This window comes from Cryptomeria japonica, chromosome 5 (genome assembly GCF_030272615.1).
Source record: "Cryptomeria japonica chromosome 5, Sugi_1.0, whole genome shotgun sequence".
NCBI classification, from domain to species: Eukaryota; Viridiplantae; Streptophyta; class Pinopsida; order Cupressales; family Cupressaceae; genus Cryptomeria; species Cryptomeria japonica.
Genome location: NC_081409.1, coordinates 343,740,999 through 343,766,750, shown reverse-complemented (window position 1 = coordinate 343,766,750; position 25,752 = coordinate 343,740,999). Strand labels below are relative to the sequence as shown.

The following is a 25,752-nucleotide window of genomic DNA, read 5'->3' as shown; positions in this document are numbered from 1 at the left end:
CTCACTAGAAAATGACATATATATTTTAAATTTTAAAATCATGTAAATTAATAAGACATATATTTTTTAGCATATTATTTTATTTTAATTTCAAAATAAAATAAAAATATTTTAATATAATATTTTATTAAATTAACACTAAAATATAGATGTTGATAAAATGTTAAAATTGAAGTTACATGGAGCATCACACTTTATATAGAAAATTTAATATTTTTCCTTCAACTTTTTATTTGTGTGTATTAATAACTTCGAACTTTCATTTTCATTACCTGTTCTCTTACTAATTTATTCAAAAAAGAAAAGAATGATATCATCTTGACATAGATTATTTTCTTTGTTGCATCAAATTTTCTAAAAAAATTTAATTAAATTTTAATATTTTCAATCAACAAGATAATCAACCTTATATTTTAGTGTTGACTGGAGCTATGAGTGTGCACCAACAACGAATGACCTCTCCGGCCAAGTCAATGGACGCAACGGCGGGGGTCGGCAGGGGCGGTTAGCAGTGAATGGCGGGGGCCAGCGAGAGCGGAGAGGGGCAAGCCCCGAGCTTCGAACTCATGACCTCCACTACGGGAGGCTCACAGCGGTACCGTTGCGCTATGGGGTGAACCCCACAAAATGGAATTTTTAATTTTCTTAAGAAAAATATTATTTATATGAGTTGGAGTTGTTGAAACATCAAAATTTTCAATTTTTTTTTTTTTTTTTGTGATTGCTCTCAAAGTCATATATAATATGCATTTAGTAAACATTTTAAATTTGAAAAATTATGGCCCTTATTTAACTTAGCTAAAATGAATCTAATCTGACCAACATTAATCTTTAATTAGATATATTGAAATTCACTTGTATTGATAAATTGGTCTAAAATATGACACAACTTTGTACTCTTATCCACATATTAAATTCGATTATAAAACTACTAAGATAAATAATTTAACTTAACATTAATAGTGTTTCATTACTCCCAAAACTTATTTATCTTTCTTATAAATTTAATTTGCTAAATTCATTAGATACTCGCCAAGTGTTATGTGGTGCATTGACTTATTAGCTTAGATTACTTATATAATGGGAATTCATTTGTTTGCAATATTTTTAAGAGCGAAACTCTAAGATGCACAACTAACAAGACCTGTGTAGTTTTCTGGCTGACATGTGGTCTAAAAGACGCGGCTCTTCGTTGCTACAAGGAGATATCCACAACATATATATTACAACTAACAAGACCTGTGTAGTTTTCTGGCTGACATGTGGTCTAAATGATTCAGTTATTGATAGGACAGATATGGGCATTAAGTGGGCTCGTGACTTCCGCTCAAACCCTAATTCCACCTCTACTCCGTGATACATGTTAACTATAGCGGCACAGATATTGATAGGACAGATATGGGCATTAATTATGAGAATGTTAACTATAACATTTTGCTCATGTGCAACGTCGATAGAAGTAAACCGAAAAAACTCAAGCGATGCCTTGGCCCTATAAAAACAAAAAGGAAAAGAAAATCTCCATAACATGCGAGTCTCTTGAAACGACTGTGGTATCAACGATGAGCATAAGAGAAAACATTTCCCACCTGTTTTCAAGAACTCAAAAAACTGTAATCGAATTGACAGAAAAAATATGGTCATTAACAGGAGCCTTAACGCTACTTCAGAGTATTCTTCCCAAGGAGGTTGGAGCAATCTTGAGCAAGTTCTTCTTATACCGAGTTTGGATCATTTTTTAATCTCTACAGTGAGATGAAGATTGAGGAGCTCAATAAATCAAATGATTATGGTTTAAATTCTCTGTATTTCTTTTGTGAGTTTTTGGTTTAAGAATTTGGTTTGGTTGTTTTGGATTTTATGAGTGATAAACATTTTAACGTTTAGATCATTATATTACTTCATTATTTCAAATATTAAGATTTTTTTAATTCAAGAATTTAATGAAAATTATTGACTATTCAAGCATCAAGATGATAACTCATTTGGCAAGAAAAAGCTTATGGAAAATTGTAGAAATGGGTTTTGAAGAGTCAAATAAATGGACCAAACTTGCAGCTTATGATAGAACAACAAAAAAAAGGGCTGAAAGGAAAATCTCCTAAGCATTAATCCATATTCATGTAATCTCATCGTCACTATACCATATGAAGATGAAAAATGTAGTCCACATGACATGCATTGTGATCTCATCACTTGTTTTTTTGTATTAAGCATCATATAAACAACAGTTACAAAATTTGAGAGTCTTGGCTGGATACCTTGTAGCCAGCTAAAGAGTATTGCAGGAGCTATATCAGGTGGGATCACGAGTCATGATATAAGATCATATGCATTGGAGCTGAATTACAAAATTACGCAAAATGAGAGACATATCAAAATGCATCATGGGGTATATAACTAACTAAACACAAAGGAGGAATTAAGACCATTGTTGTCGCCCATGGGGGGGAGCCATGCAGTCCAACCTAGCTCTCCCTTGCACCAGACTAGCACATTTCCTTCGGCAAACTAATCTCTGAAGGGGTGGGAGGGTAGTCCTTCCAACTCCAGCTCAATGAAGTCCTCTCTGTTGTCGTTCCTCCATCTCTTGCATGAATCTCATCAGCCCATGTTCAAAATGAGTCTTCTTGCTTCCCATGCGATCCCAAGTGAAGCCATGTGAGAGCTCTCTAATGAAAACTAGGGTAGTTCCATTCTTTAGCCACCTGTCAAATTTGTCTTCCTCCAATCTTAGTACCACTATGACCTGCATAGCAACAAGGTAGCGGATGAGTCTCCTAAGAGACTCAGTGAGGTTCCTACTCTTTCCATTAAACACATCATCATTCCTAGATTTCCAAATGATCCACAAAATTTCCAAGGAGAGAGAAGACTAGAAAAGATTAGCATGTTTCTTGCCACCTCTAACATAACCAAATACCATCTCTTCAACAGTAAAACAATTGTTACTAAGTGAGATACAAACAGATTCCAGACTTCTTTGGCAAAATGACATTCAAAAAAAATGTGGTATATTGATTTAGGGATATGGAAAAGTTTGCACAGTAGGGGGTCACCGTTGTTATCCTTAAGTGGCAGTTTATGAAGCAGGAGTCTCCAAGCAAAAAATTTCTTTTTTGGCTCAGTTGGATTAGACCAGAATCTTGAGAGGCTAGAATGCCATTTTTTTGTATCACAGGAAAGGTTCCAAGTGCTATTAAGGTGCTCGAGAATATCCACAGAGTCAGAAAGGGCAGAGTAGATCATTTTGGCCTTGGTTAGCAGGAGGGGAGAGCCATCTATCGAGCAGAGGGAGGCTAGAGGGGAGAGGGAGGATGGGTTAGGAGAGGGAAGGATGGGAGCAAGTGCAGACTTAAGGATGCTGTAGGTTCTGGCTTGGGAGAGGGGAAGGTTTAATTTAGAGCTGATAGTTTCCCAGGAGGTCAAAATGCCATCTTCCAGAATGTGTTCAAATGTGACCAGTCCTCGATTGTGCCATTTGAGGGCAGAACATCCTTGAAGACATGCTAACTGTTTCCCATTGTGCAGAGCATTCCACCATATAAACCTTTCCAAATTCAAAGAGCCCTTCTTATCTAGAATGTCTTTATTGCTGATGTATTATCTAACATGGTTCCAATCCTTCCTTATAGACTTGAAGACTTCTGAACCCGCAGGGGAGACCTCAAAATTCCTAGCAATCAGGTCTCCCATGGCTAGGTTCTTTCACTTTTTTGCTGTTTTTGGGGCGGAGCATTGAATATTGTTTCTAACAAGCACTTTCCAGGGTTCGTTTCCATCATGGGCTTTACAAATCCATTTGGCAGCCAGTGCAGTTCCTTGAAGTTTGAGGTCTTTGAGGCCCATACCTTCCTGCATCTTAGATCTGATACACCAATCTCATTTAACATCATGTTGCTTCCTTTTTCCCGTCCCATCTGACTAGAGGAAGTTCCTGATTTGTTTTTTTATGTAGTTGAACTGGTAATTGCTGAATAACCAGGCTGAGGAGTAGTATATGTTATATGAAGATAATAGTTTCTGACAGACCTGAAAATGACCTGCTAGGGACAAGAAGTTCCAGTTCCATTTAGTGAGCTTCTTATCCACCTTATTTATGAACCATTCCCACATTTCTTTCAAGTTCGGGGAGACAGAGAAGGGAATTCCCAGGTATCTGATGATGGTATTTGGGCCTCCCCACTTCAGATCAAACTTAGACAACCAAATAGGATGGGAGTTAGTTGAACCTAGCAAGGTAGATTTATGAAGGGCAATTCTACTACCTGAGGCTTTGCAGAAGATCTCAATATTGTGAAGAAGATGTGTTAAATTTTCCTCATCTAGGGAGAATAGAATAGTTGTGTCATCTACAAACTAGATATTAATGATTTCTTCTTTGTTAGGGACTGAAATTCCTTTGACCCTAGGCGATAAGCTGAAGTCCTTTAGTATATAGTGCATAGCATCCGCAACCAAGACAAATAGGGCTAGGGCAAGCGGACACCCCTGTCTAATTGATCTGGAGAGAGTGATGTTGTTAGATTTTAATCCATTTACCTCCAAAAGTGCATAGGCATCACTAAGTAGTGTCTGAACAATCTTGTAGAAGGACTCTGGGAAGCCCAGACTAGCTAGCATTTGATTTATGAATCCCCATTCTATCCTATCATATGCCTTCTCAAAGTCTATTAATAGCATAGCCCCATTCTGACCGGAGACCTTTTCCCATTCAAGTGACTCCCAGTAGGTCACCAAGTTCTCAAGGATATACCTTCCTTTAACAAAGCCTGTTTGGGTAGGGCTAATTACTTTTGGGAGGATTCTAATTAACCTATTTGCTACTACTTTGGCTAGTATTTTATAAGATACATTTAGTAGCGTGATAGGCCTCCAGTTCTTAATCAAAGTCTTGTGTCCCTCCTTAGGGATGAGCTTGATAAGCCCTTGGTTGATCTCTTTGCCTAGGGTTCCTTTGGAAATAGCCTCCAAATATAGGTCATGGAGGTCTCCTACAATCCATCCAATGCTTTTCTTATAAAACTCCACTCGGAATCCATCTGGTCCAGGGGATTTGTCATTGCCCATAGAGGAGATAGCCATAGCAATTTCCTCTCTTGAGATAGGGCGCCCTAAAAACTCAAAGTCCTCATCATTAAGTTTGGGTGGGGTCAATTTCTTAATGAGCTCTCTAGCATATCTATGGTCATCATTTACTTCATCTGAGGTAAAAAGCTTATGATAATAGTGGGAGAAGCATTCTGGGATCCCCTGGGAGTCTGTGATATGAGTGTTGTTGTCCCATATAGCATTGATGTTCTCTTTAGCATCCTTAACTTTGAGTGAGGGGGGTACAAGGGGGGGTATGAGGGGGCAGGCTCAGAGGGCGAGGCTTTAGATACAGGGGGGGACTAGAGGCCTGTGTCTTAGACTTTGAAGATTTATTTGATAATAAGGGACTTTTAATTCTAAAATGGCCACTAACCTTACAAAAATGGCAGGCATCAATTCCACCCATATACTCAATTGAACAATAGTAAGTTTTATAGTTAAGGCTAATAACAATTTCAGCAGAGTATACCATACCTAGTTTCAAGGCAATGAGAAGTCTAGCATCGAGATGAGGGAGTACCGAGGGAGAAGAGTCGATTTTTATAATTTTCCCCAAGGGTTCCGCAATTTTATCAACACAGGACCAGAGGAAGGCCGAGACATTCTTAATGGTTATCTATTTCGGGCATGAAAGGGCGAGAATTTCAGTGTTACAAGCCTTAGGGTCCCAACAAACAATCGTAAAAGATGAACTCCCTATCGACCAAAACTGCTTATTTACAATTTTTCTTTGGTTTTCCTTATTGTCAAAGAAAATTAGAAACAAACCCTTTTGAATCATTCTACAAAACAAAAAGTGAAACCCTAGTTTATTGACCCACACATCTTGCAGCCATTTATTCATATATTTACGAGATGGTAAGTTATTTACATCAAAGGCAGCAAATTTTTTTTTTGAATCCCTAAGTCTAGAAATCTCAGAAGAAATGGCAGAGAGCATTGAGTCGTTAGGTTTAATGGTGATGCATTTGGATGAGTAGACCTCACCTTGTGTTCCCATGATATTGGCTTCATCTTCATGGTGGAGAGCGTCTTCGAACTTTTCATCTTCAGGGAATGAAAACCGCTTTCCCTCCACCACCTGGCTGGAGGTTTTCCGTTGCTCCCGACCATTCATAGAGAAAAGAATGGGTGGTTTTAGGTTATTGGGGTCACCTTTATTCAGCTCCATTTATTGCAGAGAGAGTAATAAATGTTTCGAGGGCTTCCCAGCAAGGCTAGGGAGCCCTCGCATGTGGTAGCGTCCTGTAACCAGCGACACCACCAAGGTTTGTGCCCTAGTTGCAAAGCGCAATCAATCCACCTTATTGATTCAATTTTTTTTTATAAACTGTTATTGTTGTATTCGATCTCATCACTTGTTGCAAATATACAACAAGATATACATACAAGCTTTCCAATATTTTGAATGCACCTTATGATAGAACAACAAAAAAAAAGGCTAAAAGGAAAAACTCTAAAGGAATTAATCTATATTCGAATAGTTATTCTATAAGAGAATATTTTTGAAAATGGATGGTGAAAATAAAATCATGGATTCGTGGAAGACTCCATAAGAAGATTAGCAAGATAGTTATATGTTTTAAAATTGTAAACTTTGAAGAAAATTTTAGAATTCAAACATGCAATAAGGTAAGAGCATCAACAATTAATTACTAGAAAAGAATAAATGATGTGCTCAATATGATACCTATTCTTATAAAAAATTAAACAACTAAAGTAGACTCATATTACAATAATTACTGAGCAAATAAAATAGCTAACAACTCAAGCTAGATCATTTAATTTGATCTCTTATGTCTTTTGAAGAAGGATTGACCAAAAAATTTGGAAAAAGTAATGAGAATGTTTTATTTTCAAAATAAAAGATTTTCAAATGAAGGTTCCACCAATCAAGGACAAGCCACACACATGAATCAAAATTATTTACAAAGAAATAGAGGAGGAGGTACATTTGATAAGATAAATATTTTATATTCCAACTCACAATAGTTGAGTTCTCTTCAAAAGGTAATGCAAATTGAAAGAAGGTAATCATAGAAAAAAAGATAATTATTCTTAGAAGCATTAGGAGGCTTCTCCAAAAATAAATTATTACTTTATTAAATATTTCCTAAAGAGTTTTGGTAATTATAATCAAGCTGTTCTTATCACATGTCATAAAATAATGAGTTATTTTCTATACTGATGAAATATTCAAAAGCAATATCAAGGTTGGAGATGACCAATACTTAAATATTGTATTAAAAGGTGTGAAATTCAATATAAAGAAGGTACAAAAATGTCTAGTTGATCTTTATTACAATCCAAAGCTAAAAGATATTATATTTAGTGTTACAAAATTAAATGAAAAGTAGTATGGAGTGGGTTTAAAAATAAAAAACATATAATCCTAAAATTAATAATTTAGGATTTTTTTTTTTTTTCTATGATAAATAATAAGATGTTTCTATGTAATTTTGGAGTAAATATTATTATTCTTGCATTATGAAATACGAAGATAAAATTTGCTTATGACATCTCTAGTATGGACACTTAAAAACTTTCATGGTATCAGGTTACTAATGGTATAATTCTTGAGTTATTTTATGATTTACTTAAGGTTGAGGCACATAAGGAGGTTCATGAAATATGTAGTAAAGAAAAATGCAAAAGAGAAACTTTTTAAAGTTAATATATCCTAAATGTTTTCTGTCTTATACAAACAAATGATTTGAGTAAGTTATCATTTCTCATGTCTTGTATTAATGATTTTTCAAAAAAAGTGTTAGGTCAAGTTTTTAAGAATAATGATAAAAAAATTTATATATTCAATTTGTGAAGCATTTTCTAAAGAAAAAATCATAAGAGAAAAGTTATAAAAGATAATGCTTTTAGGGACCATCATGTCCACATCACCTAGCCTATCCTAATATTTGTGCTATTATGAAAACAAGAAGATTGATTAATTTATTATATTTCACTACTTTTAATATCGATGATTAAAGTGTTGGATTTGTAGTTCAAGATTAAGAATGAAGTATTCAATACTAGTAAGAAGTTTAAATACCTTTTAGAGAATGAGAGTGGGTAAAAAATTAAGTGCATAATGATTGATCATTTCAAAATATTTATTTATGGTTTTTAAAGGCCAAAGGCCATAGGACAACTCATGGTGGATATTATACAATTCATCTAGCTCATATTGAATTTTTTTAATTTCATATAAAATAAGTATTTTGATTAATTAAACCAGGATAGCCTCGAACCTTTTACATAATCACTTAAGATAAACTACCTAGTATACATGAGGAGTGAACACCCATCCAAAAAACTATAGCCAAGACCAAAAAATATAAAAAACAAGTAGATGGCCAAAAGAAAACCACTACACAGAGAAACAAAAAGCCAACCAAAAGACCACCCACCCACCAAAGACAAAAAGGAATGGTCTACTAAGTGGGACCATTATCATCTTACCATTCATGGCATAAAACATTAACTTCCTTAAAATAAAGTTTTTTGTTAAAATATTTGCTAGAAGCCAGTATTATAGAATCCATAGTAGACTTGACAACATAGGTGATAGGGCCTAATGCCATTGTAGGAGACTCCAGATCTCTTTCTCTTCACCTTCCTTCATTTTATCTCCTCCTAGATTGAATGTACAAAGGCAAAATCATTCCTCACAATTTGCTAGCTTAAAGTAACCATCTCAATTTTTCTTTTTGGAGCCTCATGATTTTCCTTCAACTAAACTTTGTCTTTTCTCTCATCTCTTTGAGTAATATTTACATTGAGTTCCTTAAGCTTCTCCTCCATAGTCTCCCAACTTTCCAATTTTCTACCCATGTCATTGGCAGGCCTCCAAATCCTCTCACCATTCTCTTCCAACGCTTAGATATTACCATGAGCCTCTGGAGGCATCTGCCACTACTTCCAAATAGTTGATCTTCTTCTTGGCCACACTCAGTTGGGAGAGGAGCCAACAAACAATCACATATTTTTTATCAATGGCTCCATCTAGCCTAGTAACATTATCGACCAGAGTAGGGGAATCAAGATTGAGAGAAGAAACACCATAGGTTGGTGAAGGGGAGCCTAACGAGCACGTGAAGGGACATTTCTCTATAGAACTAGTCAGAGACTAATTTGAACCTATGGATAAGGAAGAATATAAATCCTTGGATTCCTCTACCTTCTCAAAGTTCACCAAATCAACTTCCTTGGATGGGGTAGTAGGGGGTTTATCTGCTTGGCACCATGAATAGGGTTGAACTGGGTAGGGACAAGTTTAGTCTTGGACAAGGATGATAGATTAGGGTTAATTTTCATAATGCATGTTCCAAAAAGCTCCACAACTAGGTTAGGGTCTAGCATGGGGCCAAAGGAAATTAAAAGTCCCCCACTAGATGGGGTCAAAGACAAGTAAAATTTATAAAGCCTCAAGATTAAGCCTTTGTGAAGAGGGAAAGTATTCTTGGCTTTAGCCAAAACAACTGAGTAGGATGAAGATGAACAAACCTAGAATGAAAAATTCATTTTGATGCCATAGTTGAGATGGTTTGACATGTCAAAGAGTTAGGTGTGGAAGTATTTGAATCTCTTGTCTAGCATGAAATACTTCATAAGAATGAGCAGCGTATATTTCTAAACCATAGGTAGGTCAACCTTATTGTAACCACTTTGAAGTCTTGAGGCACTTTCACCCAATGTAAAGAGCCTTTTTAAATCATCTTTATAAGCACCCTTTGTATTTTGGGGGAAATTTACTCCTAGAGATTAACCAATAAAAATAGTGATAGTCTCCAGAAAAACCATAAAAATCACTCCCCCAATTTTAACTTCACCTTTCTCCCATAATTGGGAAAATTATTCCAAGAGGTTTGAGTTATAACTTTGCATTCTGTCCACATAGTTTGCAAGGTTTCCCTTCACCACTTTTGGCCACAAATTTGCATTGTTCTTGAAATCATCATAGCTATCTAGCTTTGTTTGCATAACGTCTCCATCCATAGATAACACAGTGAAACCAGAGGCAAAGAGTAAAGAAGTTTTTTGAAAACTAGGAGTATGAAAGGGACAACATAGGTCAAAAATTGGGGAAGGTACATCTAATGTCAAAATTAGAGGTCTACCACATAAACAATAAATAATTGGCAGATAAGGTGGTTATGCCAAGAAATAAAAATGCAATCTTAGAATTATTATTCATCATTAAGCATTATGTCACCAAGGTAGTGACACAAATCTCAACAAGAATTTCATGCACATCCATCCATATTTTTATATGATTGGAAAATAGGCCAAGATTAGCTAGCCTATCTATAGATTTATTACCTTCACTCCATGTATGAATGGTTATTATGTGGCCAATCCTAGAGAGGAGATCAAGACATTTAGCAATTAGGTGTCTATATTTCCAGTCTAGTTTAGCTTCTTTTTTTAGCATAAAAATAGTATTTTTGGAAACATATTGAATAATGATTTGTCTGTAACCTCTCTCTTTTGTCATCAAGTGTTTATTTATCATGTTTTATTTCTCTTAATGATTATTATTCACAAAAATATTAGGTTCATTTTTACTCTGTTTGGTCAGACCTAGAGAGCGGATGAAGATTTGGTGGCTGAGGTGACCGGTTTGCAGAAGGATAAAATTCGTTGGGACCGTGTTGGGAATGTCATGGTCTTCCATAAAATCCGCAAAATGAAAGGGGTTCTTCTATCTCTACAAATAAATCCCAAACCTACAATTATAGCTTCACACCTACAACCTACACACAAAAAAGATAAGAAAGGAAGGTTGTAGATAGGGGTTTGCCTCATTCATACCCCGATTGAGGAATCAACCTTGAAAGAAAGTAATTGCAAATGCTTGAATGTGAACAATGGATATGTATACCTTGTATATCTGCAACTTGTTGATGATGATTGCTTTGCTTCTTGAATGTAACCACAAATGTTGTATGAAATGGCATGTAACATGACAAAACCCTAACACACACACATGCTTGCAAATAAATGTTGTAATGTTGCTCCAATGGATGAATGAAGAAGACTTGAATTCTTGAGTGCTTGATGATGACCTTGAAATCTTCTCTCTTCTCCTTATGCTCTTTATCTATCTCTCCATTTTTGCCTTGTCCATCCATCCATGAATGCGGGTATTGAATTCCTTTTTATACATGCCTGAAGGATTAATTTTCAATCACCGAAGGCCAACAAAGAGGATTTGCAAACCCCGAAGACAAATTGTGCATAGGAGACCAGGTAGACCTAACATAGGGCCACCCTAAGCGGTGAGGACAAGGGCAACATGCCCCTGTCCTGTCCTATTTTGGGGCTCGGATAGGGTCTAGAGAAGACATAGGTCATGAAGGAGAAAGAGTGAAGGGTTGGAAATGCAAAAATAGGTCCCGGTTAGGGAAGGAGATGTCCTCGCCAAGGTAAGGACCCAAAATATGGTTAAAATTACAAGGGTTGCAATTTTATGGCACTACACATCCATCAACCTTCCCTCAAGTCCAAATGTTAACATGAAAATAAGTACCAACCAAAATATTGAACACTCTTATATGTTCTATTCTTATCTTGTCGTACTTGAACAAATCTCTAATTTGACTTCCGGTATGCTCAAATAATGCAATGTGGATGGGTACACTGAATTAGGTTACCATAAATGACAACACCTGATAACCTACACACTGTCTCTTTCCAACAAAACTTACTTGGTGAATATATAGAGAATCGAATGAAATATGGTACCAAGTTCTCAAAAATAAGTATCTAGATGAGGATTCACCAAAAATAATCTTGACAATTGCCAATCCACCATGAGCCTCAACTATCTGAAACTTTATGAAAATATGTATAGATATTATAGCTGATCACATGACCTAGAGAATTAAAGATGTCAGAAAAGTGGATTTCTAGAAGGATTCTTGTAACGGATACAAACCTCTTATTGATCTACTAGGAATGATGTTAATGAGAAAAAATGTTGCCCCTAAACTCAGACACAAAGTTAGAGATTATCTAATGATATCTTGGAATAATGGTATTATGTCTTTTAAATGGAAACAATTGGAAATGTTGGGTGGAGCTAACAAGAAGCTGATGGAGGACAAATTGGCTTTGAGACACATGGTTGTATGTAGATGAGAGGATGATTTTTTTTGGTGTGGAGAAAAATCTGGTAACTAATCACAAAAATTGGGCTATGAAGTGTCTTAGGGAGATTGGATAAGATGTGACTGGGAAACAAAGTTGTGCTAGAACCCACACATATTGCCAATAGTGGGGACCATCATATGGTTGGCAGTACAAAAGTGTATTTTAATTGGTGATAGGCTAAAAGAATTGGGTTTTATGGTTCCCTTTCAATGTTTGATGTATTATGAGCATGATAAAATGTTGGATCATTTATTTGTACACTATGAGGTGGCACAAGAGTGTTGGAAGTTTTTCTTGGGGAAATTAAACTATTATGGTCCTATGCTAGCATCACTAAAATAAAAACTTATGTGCTGGCATCTTCTAAACAAAATCTTAGTGTGGGGTTGTCTATGGTATGCTTTCTTGCCACTCTAATTTGGCACATTTTGAAAGAGAGAAACCAAAGAATTTTTAGGATAAAAGAGTCAAGATAGAATTGTTGTTGAACAAAATTAAAGTGGTCATCTATGAACATGTCAATACCATTGATGTGAGTAGGTTAAGTCACATATTCACATCATGGGATGATTGGATAGAGAAGATCTAGCCACATCTCATTAATGTTGAAAAAAATTAAAGTGGCAGTCTGTGAACATGTCAATACCATTGTTGTGAGTAGGGTAAATCACATATTCACATCATGGGATGAGTGGATAGAGAAGATTTGGCTACATCTCATTCCCCTATGAGGAGACAAACTTAGCAACACTAATATTAGTAAGAATGTGAGGTGGTGGCTTCCCTCTTTTGGAAGGCTCAAAATCAATGTTGATGGTTTTACCCATGGAAATCCAAGATTATTCAATATTGGGTTCATCATTAGGGTTGACAGAGGGAGATTGGTTTTGGGTGGATCCGACAAGTTGCCTAGTGAACCAAATAATGATGTCGAGTACGCTCCCTTATTGGTTGGGTTGAGACTATGTAAGAAGAATTTGTTAACAAATTTAGTAATTGAAGGGGATTCACTAAAGGTGATTCATGCCATCATATTCAAAACAACACCAAGTTGGAAGTAAAAAATGTGCGTTGATGGCATTGGTGTGATTCTTCAAAATTTGGGGGAGAACACAATAAGACATGTCTTTAGAAAATCCAATACAGTTGTAGGCATCCTTTCTAATCATGCCATAGATCAAAATGTAGATTCAATCATCTCTTTTGATTCTTAGACATAGATGGGCTTTAATATAGTAGAAGAAGTGAATGAGGAGTATGATTTTGATATTATAGATTAGGGAAAGGAGAATCTGGAGGGGATTGCAAGATTTTTCTTGGCCGGTCTTAGATGTAAAATATGTTAGGCTGAAAAATTAGAGGCAATATATATATGATAACAGAGACAATTTAGAATGACACTTTGATTAAAATGGTAGATCCATCCTCTATTAAGAGTAAATAAAAGTTTATCTCCATCATTGAGTGTATATATAGTTCTGATCAAGACTCAGTCATGGAGCAGCTAGAGGAAATATATATCATTGAAGATGATGTTTAAGAGGATGTGGTTCATAAGATATTTGGCGAGAAGATTCTTGTAGGGTCACATGTGCATAGTGTAGAGTTGCTTGAATATTGTGTTTCTACCATTGTAAGAACCACCAAAGACATTGAGGATACACAACATGTCATTAATCAATTGGTGACTACTCAATATTGGTGACCAGTGGTAAATGTACTTTAAAGGCTCAAGCCCAATGCTTTCATGGGATTGGTAGAATTATTTTTTAAAATAGAGGAGATACTAGAGAATAAGGACAAGATCGACACAATTCTATCTTTGAGGGATGGATTATAAAGAAACAACTTGGAGACCTATGAGCACATGATGAGTTTAAATGGGAGCATGTTCCAATCAAAGCAAATTGAGAGATGCTACGAGGTCATAGAGGTCATCTAGGTTATGTTGTTTTCTCTTTGTTGTTGATATAGATGTATTTTATTTCTATGTTTTATTGAAATGAGAGCTACCCACTAGGTAGCAATTTGTGTAATAAATAGTTTTATTTATTGATTTTTAATCATTGGAAAAACTATTATAGTAATTCTAATTCCAACTCTTACTTGAATAGTCTATTATATGTAGTTTTAGTGTATTTATCTTTTAATTACACTTAGGCTTACCTAATCTTACTTAATCATCCATTTACGCTTGACACTTGTTCATGCAAGATGTCAAGTCGATTAGGAGTTGTTAGAGTGGTGTCAACTCAGTTTGGACACCTCATACTACCTTTTTGGTAGGCAACCTGCCACCACTCCATAATTTGAAGAATCCTATCCTCATTTCATGGAGATCGGGTACCTTTTCTATTTCTTATTTATATGTGCTCATAAGCTAATAAATTTGGTCGACTTTTCTCATAATCTTGTTCTTATTGTGATTTTTATTTATCTTCATTAGGTTCTGGTTATTTCATTGTATCGAAGCGAGGTCTAAGATTATTTTGTAAGAAAAGGAACACCTGCTCATCTCTTGTGACTCCCTATGTTTTTGTGAAGCTGCTGCAATAGGAGGCAACTCCCGAGGCAAGTTGATGACCTCTTTTGAGCCCTATAGCAACGTAAGAGAGGCAAAGGGTGTGTTTGAGGGTTCAAGAACAACAAAGAAAGGAGGGAGCCATGTTTGGACAACATGAGCCGAGATAGACCCATAGTTCCCTGCACATATGGTTCAACCCCTCATTTTCTATCCATGGCATGACACTCGTGCAACTCTTCCATCAACAACAGTAGGAACTTCTTAAACCCCTTGCTCGTCTACAGTCAACAATTCCTGCTCATGCCCCCTCCATGTATAGTCTTTTATGACTTTGGAAAACACAAAGAGAGGAGAGACACATGGCCTCAGTAAATGTGGTCTTACACCTAGCCAATCCTCGCAGCCCTACACCCAAATTTAGATGATGTAGCAGTAGTAGTGATGGACACATAGGGTTGCCCTCAGCCTCCTTAGACAACAGACGCAACTTCTCATGCCCTTTCATTGGGCGGGGTGTATGTATTTTTTTTTTTTGGGAGGGGGGATTGGTTATAAAGAACTCCTATAAAATACCAAAAACACGGGAAGAACAAAAATATAAACAAGGGGGTGTTCTGTGGGGTATATTTTTCTCACTTCATCAAGAAGTAATTTCACCATGTTTGCATTCTAGAAAAGAAACAATCTAAGTATAGTAGCATGGATTATAATGTTCCTATACAACATCTATAACACCTTTCAATTATCATGATTGGAAGTTGAAAGTAACTCTTGTACTTAAGAATAAAGGCTTATTTATGGTAACAATGGCAATAGAAAAATAACCTAATACAGCTAAGGACAAATAAAAGTATTTCAATAACTATTTGGGATAATTGATCAACTTAAAAGTCATGAGCTGGAAAATAAACTCTTAGCTAAAAGTCCTAGAGATTTTACTACTTTTGAGGATTTTTTCACTAAATTTAAATCTTCAGATTTGAAATTTAAATATTGTGGAAATGGCAAGAAAGAGGATCAATTAATCCTTTCTTTACTTTCCAAACTATGGCCTGTATTTTATGTGTTTGTCTCTACTTTTTAGTCTACTAAAAGAGCTATTGGTAGCTCATGGAAAATTCCTACTCTAGATGACTTTATTTTTTATCTATCAAAAGAGAAATAAAAATTAATTCAAATGGGTCCCTTGAAATCTACTGAGCCTCAAGCTCTAATTGCAGGATATGAAAAGCAACAAAATGGTAAATGAAAAAATAAGAACACTGAAAAGGACAATGAAGACAATAAAGAAGATAAAATTAACAACTTCAAAAATGATAACTCTTCTCAACAAAGTAAATCGACTATTGAGAAAGTTAAATATTCCTTTTGTATGAAAACTAGTTATGAAGAACATCAGTGCATGAAAAAATGGATTGAGAACTTTTTGTACTCAAAAATTTTATTATTGGGGTAACTGATTCTATCAAAGCATCTTCTCCGAATCAAGAAAATACTAAGGACAAAAAGAAATTCAAAAGCAAGGCCATAGTTTCTACATAATCATCATTTTTATCTCCATGGATTATAGATTCTGGTGCTACACACCATATGGATTCTCTTGCATGAGCTATGTTGTAACATAGTAATATAAAGTGCCACACCTCTTTGTACTTTTTATTTGATGACATATTTGATGTAATCCTCTTGTACTCTATAGATTAGGAATATCTTGTGAGACTTGGTTCATGGCTCTAGGTGAGACTTGAATTGTACACATTTGTGCATGGCTCTAGTTAGACTTAGATTGTACCAATCTACCATTGATGAGTATTTAGTTGACGCTCCAAGTAGGTGTCTCCATGCCTGATCTTCATTTTGTTGCAGTGAGTGATTCATCGGCCATTCTTCACCAACATTGGTACCTGGTTGTGTCACACTTTGACATTCTTGGTGTAAAATTAGCTCCTTTGTAGGAGATTCTATATTAATGGGGGGCTTCATTGTCTTCTCTTCTTATCTTTTTTTGGAAGAGTGTTTCTTCTCACTGCGTTTTCTATCTTTCTCCATTTATGAGAGATTTATTTGTACATGAGTACCTTATTAGGGTTTATGGTCGAGAATCATTTTCATTTGAATTGTACATGGGTACCTCACCAAGATAGTGGCTACAAACTATGTTTCTTCTTTTCCTCCTAAGGTACACTTAAATGGGGGTGTTAGTGTATTTATTTCATTTAATTACACTTAGGCTTATTTAGGCCTACTTATTCATCCATTTACACTTGACAATTGTTCATGCAAGATGTCAAGTTGATTAGGAGTTGTTAGAGATGTGTCGACTTAGTTTTGACACCTCACACTACCTTTGTGGCAGGCAACTCGCCATTGCTCCATGTTTCAGGAGTCCTATCCTCATTTCATGGAGATCAGATGCCTTTGCTACATCCTATTTATATGTTCTCATAAGATAATACATTGGGTGGACTTTTCTTATAACATGGTTCTTATTCTACTTGTTATTTATCTTCATTTGATTTTTGTTATTTCATGTAGTGTAAGGGAAAGGTTTGAAATATTGATACTTTGTATCTTAGACAAATATCTATATTAAAATCTTGTATTTTTTTTTCTTTCCACATTGTCAAACACACCATATTTGTACTTATTTAAGTTAAAGTTTAGAAATAAATAAATAATAATTCTTATGATAGCTATAAAAATAATGAGAAAAAAATATTGTTATATAGAATCTTAGATTGCAGTCATTGCTAAAAATTGGCTTAGTACATTTAAACATATAGGAAGAAATAAAAATAAGAATTAATTTTATATAATATATTTAGCCCAATTCTAATCTTTTAATTATAATATTATAGAAATTTAATATTGTATAATAAAAATATATAATATCTTATGTTATTAAAAATTAAATGTTATACTATTAAAGATGAAATAAATGTTTTTAAAATTTGTAACCTATATAATGTAGCTCCATCTAAACATATAGGTGAGTTACATTTTATTTAAACACAAGGTATGGGATTACACTAAAAAAAATAATTATATAGATATATTTTTAATCTTACAAATGTTAAAAGAGATCAAATTTACATTTGCTTCCTATTGTAGTGTCACCTAATTATCTTCTTATCTAGAGCCATATTATATTATGTGAGAAATAAACAACATAAACCATGTTCTTCTAGTCAAAATTCTTATACATGTGTATAATTACATTTCCAAATATTTTTCCACATTTGTCTATATGATCATGTAGGTAAAAATAACCATTAGTATCTGAAGTCACTATATCTAGCAAAATCTCCATAATAATTTTTTAAGAAATGAAACTTTTTAGCAAGTATAGAATAGCTTAAAATATTTCTAATTCAATATAAACATTAATATTCTTATATTATTATAATTTAATTTTTATATTATTAATATTATTAACTTAGAGTTATGTTTAAAGTTGGTGTTAGGTTAGACTTAGTTTAAATCTTTAGTTTATTATTATGTTAAGGTTCAAGATAAATATTAAGATTCTTATATTATTATATTTTATTTTTAATATTATTAATATTGTTGCTATTTATTAATATATTATTATAAATATTAGTATTCTATTATTAATAATATTATTTTATTATCAAACTTTAATATCATTTAATTGCACGAGGATAACCTAATCTAAATAAAATAATATAATAATTAGTTTTAAATGATTTAGATTAAATTCAATAGTTGAAATTTATTTAATATATTAGTATATTATGTTATATTATGTTATGCTATGTTATGTTATGTTATGTTATGCTATGTTATGTTATGTTATGTTATGTTATGTTATGTTATGTTATGTTATGTTATGTTATATTATGTTACAGTATATTATATTCATTTTATTCTGATAAAAAATTATAAGATATAAAATACAAACATACAAATAATAATCTAACAAAAAAAAGAACCATATTAATATTTAATAGATTCCAAATCATTTGTTAAATATCTATTTGATGGTAGTGGATGCTTGAAATAATTATTTTTTTAAAATTAAATTTACCTATCTTAATGTCCTAAAAAATGGCCTCAAAATTTTCATTTAGATAGTAGATCCATATAATCCAACAATAAGATGTAATTTTTTTTAGAAAATTAGATTGGAGAAATATAATTTATGTAATTTAGAAACTAAAAAAAATTAAAAATATTTAACATTTCTTATTGGTGGAGAAACAATTGAATAATAACAAGTTAAGAAAAACCGAGTGCAATAGTACTAGCCTAATGGCAAGTGCTAATAAATATGGGTACCAAGTAATTAAATTAACATATTATCAACTAAATAAATAACTTAACCCTAATGTATTCATAGTTGATAGAAGCATAACACATAACTCATTTTAGATAATTCTCATATAGGTACTTAATAGCAATTGTAAGAAGGTAAAATATAGACATATAAAAGGAATTGGATTTCAACATAAGGCATAATTATTCATGTCCATTAAAATCATGAGCCATCTACATGTGCATTTATGATATCTTCAATCATTCACTTGGAATAATAAAGCTAGTCCTCTAGAGGTTGGTCGAGAGGAACTTGATCCTAGCAATTTGATAATACTCCATAAGATGTTTGTAAACACCATTGTGACAAATTCAAAAACTAGGAGTTAGTAAAGATGAATAGATATTTTCTCCAACAATTAGTTAGAAAATTTGTGTAAGACATAATTCATATTTATGCTTCATATTATCTCATGTAACTTAGTTTTGAAACTCAAAGAATCACAACATAAATGTACAAAGTTGTGTCCCACTTTTATAAAAGAAATGACAAATACAGATTCAACTCACTAGAAAATGACATATATATTTTAAATTTTAAAATCATGTAAATTAATAAGACGTATATTTTTTAGCATATTATTTTTTTTTTTAATTTCAAAGTAAAAAAAATATTTGAATATAATTTTTTATTAAATTAACACTAAAATTTAGATGTTGATAAAATGTTAAAATTGAAGTTACATGGAGCATCACACTTTATATAGAAAATTTAATAGTTTTTCTTCAACTTTTTGGTTGTGTATTAATAAAACTAGTTTTATAAAAATTAATTTTTAAACAAATTTAGAAATTTGCATGCAGTGAAATATAACTCTGCCATTTTCTCATTACCTGTTCTGTTACTAATTTATTCAAAAAAGAAAAGAATTATATCATCTTGACATAGATTATTTTCTTTGCTGCATCAAATTTAAAAAAAATTAATTAAATTTTAATATTTTCAATTGACAAGATAATCAACCTTATATTTTAGTGTTGAGGACCTACTTTCAAAAAAATATAAAATATAAAATATAAAAACTAATTAAAATAAAAAAATTCATAGTTTAGAAAAATCCATGTATAGATTTACAAAATGGAATTTTTAATTTTCTTAATACAAAATATTATTTCTATGAGTTGGAGTTGTTGAAACATCAAAATTTTCAATTTTTTTTATTTTATTTTTTTGTGTTTTTTTGTGATTGCTCTCAAAGTCATATATAATATGCATTTAGTAAACATTTTTAATTTAAAAATCTATGACCCTTATTTAACTTAGCTAAATGAATCTAATTTGACCATATGTTTGACCAACATTAATCTTTAATTAGATATATTGATATTCACTTGTATTGATAAATTGATCTAAAATATGACACAACTTTATACTCTTATCGACATATCAAATTCGATTATAAAACAACTAAGACAAATAATTTCAACTTAACATTAATAGTGTTTCATTACTCCCAAAACTTATTTTTCTTTCTTATAAATTTAATTTGCTATATTCATTAGATATTCACCAAGTTTTATGTGGTGCATGGACTTATTAGCTTAGATTACTTATATAATGGGAATTCATTTGTTTGCAATATTTTTAAGAGCGAAACTCTAAGATGCACAACTAACAAGACCTACTACTCCGCGATACATATTGTGAATGGTGGCTCTATCTCCTTGAGTATTTCAACTTCTATTGCTTCCTCCACATCCCACAATTCATTGAAGGCACGGGCATCCTCAGCAATGAACTCTTTGATGATGCGCTAATCTACTACTCAAACCTAAACGGCGCCGCCAAAGTTCTAAACCAGACCGCTCACAAGGCAACAAATTCTACTACCTTGAACATCACTGCAGATTTTGATCAGCAAGTATGCGATTCCTTCCGGGGACTAAATATACGCTGGACGCAAGAGCTAAAAACAAACAGAAATGATGCAGATGAAGTGGAAGAGAAAAACTCCTTTCTTCTTAAAGCAGACAAGGCAGCCTTAGAATTTTTTACCGAATATTTTGAGCATGTTGCGAGGAAAGCAGAGGAACTGAGAAGGGAGAAAACAGATCTTACCATAGCTACTAATACTGTACCTGGCAATTCAGATGCTGAGTGGACAGCCCTTCCTTTTAATCATCCCTCAACTTTTAATACCGTCGCCCTTAATCCTAGCACTAAAGAAATGATTATCTCGGACCTTGAAAGCTTCAAGCAAGCAAAGAATTTCTACATAAGAACAGGCCGTGCATGGAAGCGCGGGTATCTCCTTTATGGGCCTCCTGGCACTGGAAAAACAAGCCTCATCGCCGCCATTGCTAACTACATGAATTACAGTGTATATGATTTGGATCTCACGCACGTTAAAGACAACGTTGAGCTCCGTAAGCTTCTGATCAAAACGAAAGAGAAATCGATTATTATTGTGGAAGATATTGATTGCTCCATTGTACTGAACAATGGACCTAACGACCAACCGAAAGGTGGTCAGAGTAGAGTTACTCTTTCTGGTTTGCTTAATTTCACAGATGGATTATGGTCTTCCTGCGGTGATGAGCGTTTGTTTATCTTTACTACGAACCACAAGGATCATCTTGATCCTGCTCTCTGTAGATGTGGGAGAATGGACGTACATATTAATCTCTCTTACTGCGATTTCCCCGTGTTTAAAACTCTCGCTTATAATTACTTGAGAATTGAGGATCATGCACTGTTTTCTGCCGTCCAAGAGAGGATTAGTGCAGGCGCCAAGATAACTCCTGCCGAGATTACAGAAATCCTCAGCTCTAAACCTGAGGATGCTAATAAAACGCTGAGTGCTGTGATTGTTGGTCTCGACAAAAAGATAAAGGACAAAGAAGCCAAGAGCTTGACGACGTAGTATATTTCTGAAGCACCCACGGAAATATAAATGAGTTTTTATTTTATGTTGTAGAAGAGCTCTAATATTTAGGAAGACAAAGGTGTGAATGTCGACTGCTACTGTAATTCGCTTTGCATTTCAATGAATTAGGTTTATACTTTGTCAATTTCTGGCTTAAAAGTTAATGGTTGAAAACCATATCATCGTTTAAAATGATTTAGCACTGTAGCTTTTCGAAGGCATTTAACGATGCGTTAAGTTGAGGAATGCAATATAAAATTTCTTTTAGGATTGCATTATATGGTTCAGTCTTAAACTACACATTAAGCAACATATTAAGTTTACAGAATGTCAATCAATTCCAGATGTTTAACATTTTTAAGTTTAAAAGTCAAAGCTTAATGTGTGTGATTTAAGCTGTCTGCATTAAGTGTGATTGTTTATCACTAATAAATTAATATTTTTTTTAAATATGTAAACTTTTAGTAATTTTGTATGTGTTAAGTGTGATTGTTTTGATTGAGGTAAGTTAGGTTGACAACATCTATTTTTTATTATAAAAGAGAAAACAATTGTAATTAAGCTACCAAACAAAACAAAATAAAATAGTAATGAAATTGTCAAATGTTTTTTAATAAAATCTAATGATATAACCCAAAGGATGCTAGATCTTATCACATTTAACCTCATACCTTCAACACTAATGTGTTATTCAAAAATAGACTTAGAAAGACCTTTCTTTTTCTTTTGTATAGTTTCTTATTAGGTGTTATCTTCTAAGTCAAGAGAGCTAGGAGAAGGGAGGAGGAAAACCCCCACCTAAGTCCAATCTATGGGCTATTTATAATCTAAAGAATGGTATGGACATGTCAAATAATAGAGAACTAAATTAGGAGTAGACATTCATTTCTTTGAAACCAAAGAAAAGAAAGAACAAAGGAAATAATTTATTGAATAGCTACACCATGATCCAATGGAGCTGTAATAACCACACTAAGGATAGAGGAATAGCTACTAGAATAGAAGAATACCAGCCTAACTCCCATGAATCAATGATCAAGTTTTCAAAATTAATTGCATGATGGTGGGAATGATGATCTCTATCAATCTCCTATGCTAAGTGTGACTACATCTTGCTAATAAAATTATAATATATCTTTAGATATTTAATATTTAAATGAATATTTATTAATGTAATCATATGAGAATTTAATTATATGCTTGATATTTTTTAGGTTATGAATATTTGAATTATATGCTACCTGAATTATATTCTCACCAACTTTGACAAGGTAAAGATAACCCATATTTAGTAATGTAATCATATGATAATTTATTTATATGCTTAATATTTTATAGGTTTCAGCCACCTCAGCCTGGAGGGCGTGCATATCCTGAGCAACTTTCATTAGGTCCTGAATCTCCAGAGGCATCGTATCTGCTTTCCTCTTCAAGTTGTCTTTGGTCCTTTTGCAGGGTCCAGAGTCCTCTTTCCTATCTCTCTTCGGTTCAAGATACACGAACATAGTACCCTACTAAGACTTTTCTAGTTTGTCCACCATGATGTCAAAGTAGAATCCATTTTCTTAACTATCTTATAATTGTGTTCCATTATAGTATTCATGGTACCCCTCACCTTATGATGGAAATGGTTAAGAAGGGTGAAGTGATAGCCATAGACCCTAGTGAATCTACCATCCAGAGTGATGTACTCCATGACAACTCTTAGTACTTCCCTCCAAACAATCTTGACTCTCCCAGCATCGAAGTAACGACTAGAGATTTTTACAAGAGCCTCCCTCTCTTCATCTTTTTTCAGAAATTTGAGGACCACTTCATCAAAGAACTTCCTATCCTTAAATAATTTAACCCCCTCCATAGAGAGCCCAGTAACTTCTCCAATCACATTCTCATCAACTTTTACCCTCCAACCAAAAAGAATAATTTTGCCCTCCTTCCAGGTTTTTGCAAAATACTGGGTGAGTTTTGGGTTTGGCCCATGAAGCTTATCAATGAAGGGGGCCAATACCCCTCTTTCAATCTATCTCCAAACTTTGTGCTTCTTCTTGCTCTTGTCATGAGTAGTCAGCTCAATTCGTTTCCTAGTACCTACCATTTTTGCAGTTATTTTTCTTTTGTGTCTTGCAGATCGAATGAACAAAGAAAAAATCCAACAGCAAAGCCAAAGCACCTAGAAATTATGCTAAGCTCTACCACCTTTAGGATTAATTAATGCACCTTCATCATGACAAATGAAGGAAAATTACCGTTCCTTTCCTCTATCAATCATATTTAAAAGGGCAATTTTTCCCTTGCATGATTTCATAGCCAATTAAGGCTCTAACGTTAGCTCCAAGATCGGTGTAGGTATTCCATGTATGCCATCCATTTAGCTTAACCCCCTCATTTGTAAAAGAATCAGCCACTTGATTAGCTTCCCGATAAATATGGGTTATCTTTACCCTGTCAAAGTTGGTGAGAATGGCCTTAGCCTCATCAATCTAGCTTTTGATAGTCTAGGATAGGGGTGAATTCCCTTCTAGACAGTCAATAATATTTTTTGAATCTCGCTCTATCCAAATATTTTTGAAATTATTTTTATAAGCTAAGCCAACAACATTAAGCACCTATGGCTTCGGCAATGTGGCTGGATTGAGAGCCCAAGGAGAGTTCCACTGCCGAAATAAAATTGCCATTATCATTTCTTAACACTTCCCCACTCCCATTTGGCCTTGGGTTTCCCTTAGCCACCTCATCAAAATTGGCTTTGATCCAGCCCCTTGGGGGATGAATCCAACAAACACCTTCACGATTATTTTTAGAAGGCTTTGAAGTCATCTAGATATCACCTTTAATCATCCAAGAAAATTCCTTTGATGAAGAGGAGGATGACAAGGAGTTGACCCTAAAGCAAGTGGAGCATCTTTCACAGTGATTGAAAATGTTCAAATAAATTCACTAGCAACTTCTCATAGCCCAAGAGAATGAGGCAAGGATGTCTTTTGTTTGTTTTTTTAGACTATTTTCAACCTCTGACATTTTGATATTGTAGATTCTCACTTTGTGAACTAGTATTGAATTGGGATATTTGGCCATCTAACCCTTTTTGCTATGTATTAACCCTTTAATCTAATAAACTCTTTGGCTTCGATTACGTCATCATCAAAATAATTTATGTATTTGAGTAACTAGTTTGTCCTCTATTGTTTGGAAGTTTGTATTTTACTTCTGAAATTATTTTTTGAGTATATAGTATTCTTCTATTATATATAATTAATGATCTACAATCATGGACACTATTAAATTTAATTTGTAGACACCTAAAATTGTCGTAGCCTAATTAAATATATATTTTTATTTATTTGAATTATCCTTTCTCTAAATTAAATAAATATTTATTTACAATTGGTACCACTTTTTCTATTAATTAAATAAATCTATTTATTTAATTAATTAATTAAATTTTTCCTTCATGACACTTGTTATTTATGTTTTCATTTATCCTAACTATCCCCTTCATATTTTATTGTTCTCTCTACCTACCCTTGAATCCTAACCGACCATTTATACTTTCAACTCTTAATCTTATCCCTATCATTTCTAAGGTGTCTTCTATATAAGACAATACTCTCTTCCTTTCACAACTTTCATCAATCTAGCAATCTAACACTTTTATACAATCAAGCTTTTTTGCGATCAAATGATTTCACTACAATTCGTTTTTTGTTGAGCTCTTGTGCACATATAAAATTTGAGAGCAACCATAATAAATAAGATCAATGGAGATCAAGGCCTACTTGG

General features: G+C 33.6%; 1 protein-coding gene across 1 annotated transcript; it reads left to right on the top strand.

Annotated features, from left to right (window-relative positions):
* Window positions 1-6,286: 6,286 nt before the first annotated feature.
* Window positions 6,287-23,680, top strand: LOC131035409 (AAA-ATPase At3g50940-like). Its single transcript, XM_057967112.1, has 4 exons — window positions 6,287-6,362; window positions 20,822-21,965; window positions 23,311-23,385; window positions 23,569-23,680. Exons 1-4 carry the CDS (start codon window positions 6,287-6,289, stop codon window positions 23,678-23,680), a joined length of 1,407 nt encoding a protein of 468 aa, XP_057823095.1.
* The last annotated feature ends 2,072 nt before the right edge of the window (window positions 23,681-25,752 follow it).

Coding starts and splice junctions, on each gene's coding strand:
- LOC131035409 (XM_057967112.1), top strand. CDS start 6,287: ATGTTTCGAGGGCTTCCCAGCAAGGCTAGGGAGCCCTCGCATGTGGTA. Junction 6,363..20,821: donor TAACCAGCGACACCACCAAG/GTTTGTGCCCTA, acceptor AATTCATTGAAG/GCACGGGCATCCTCAGCAAT. Junction 23,386..23,568: donor CCTGAATCTCCAGAGGCATC/GTATCTGCTTTC, acceptor GTTCCATTATAG/TATTCATGGTACCCCTCACC.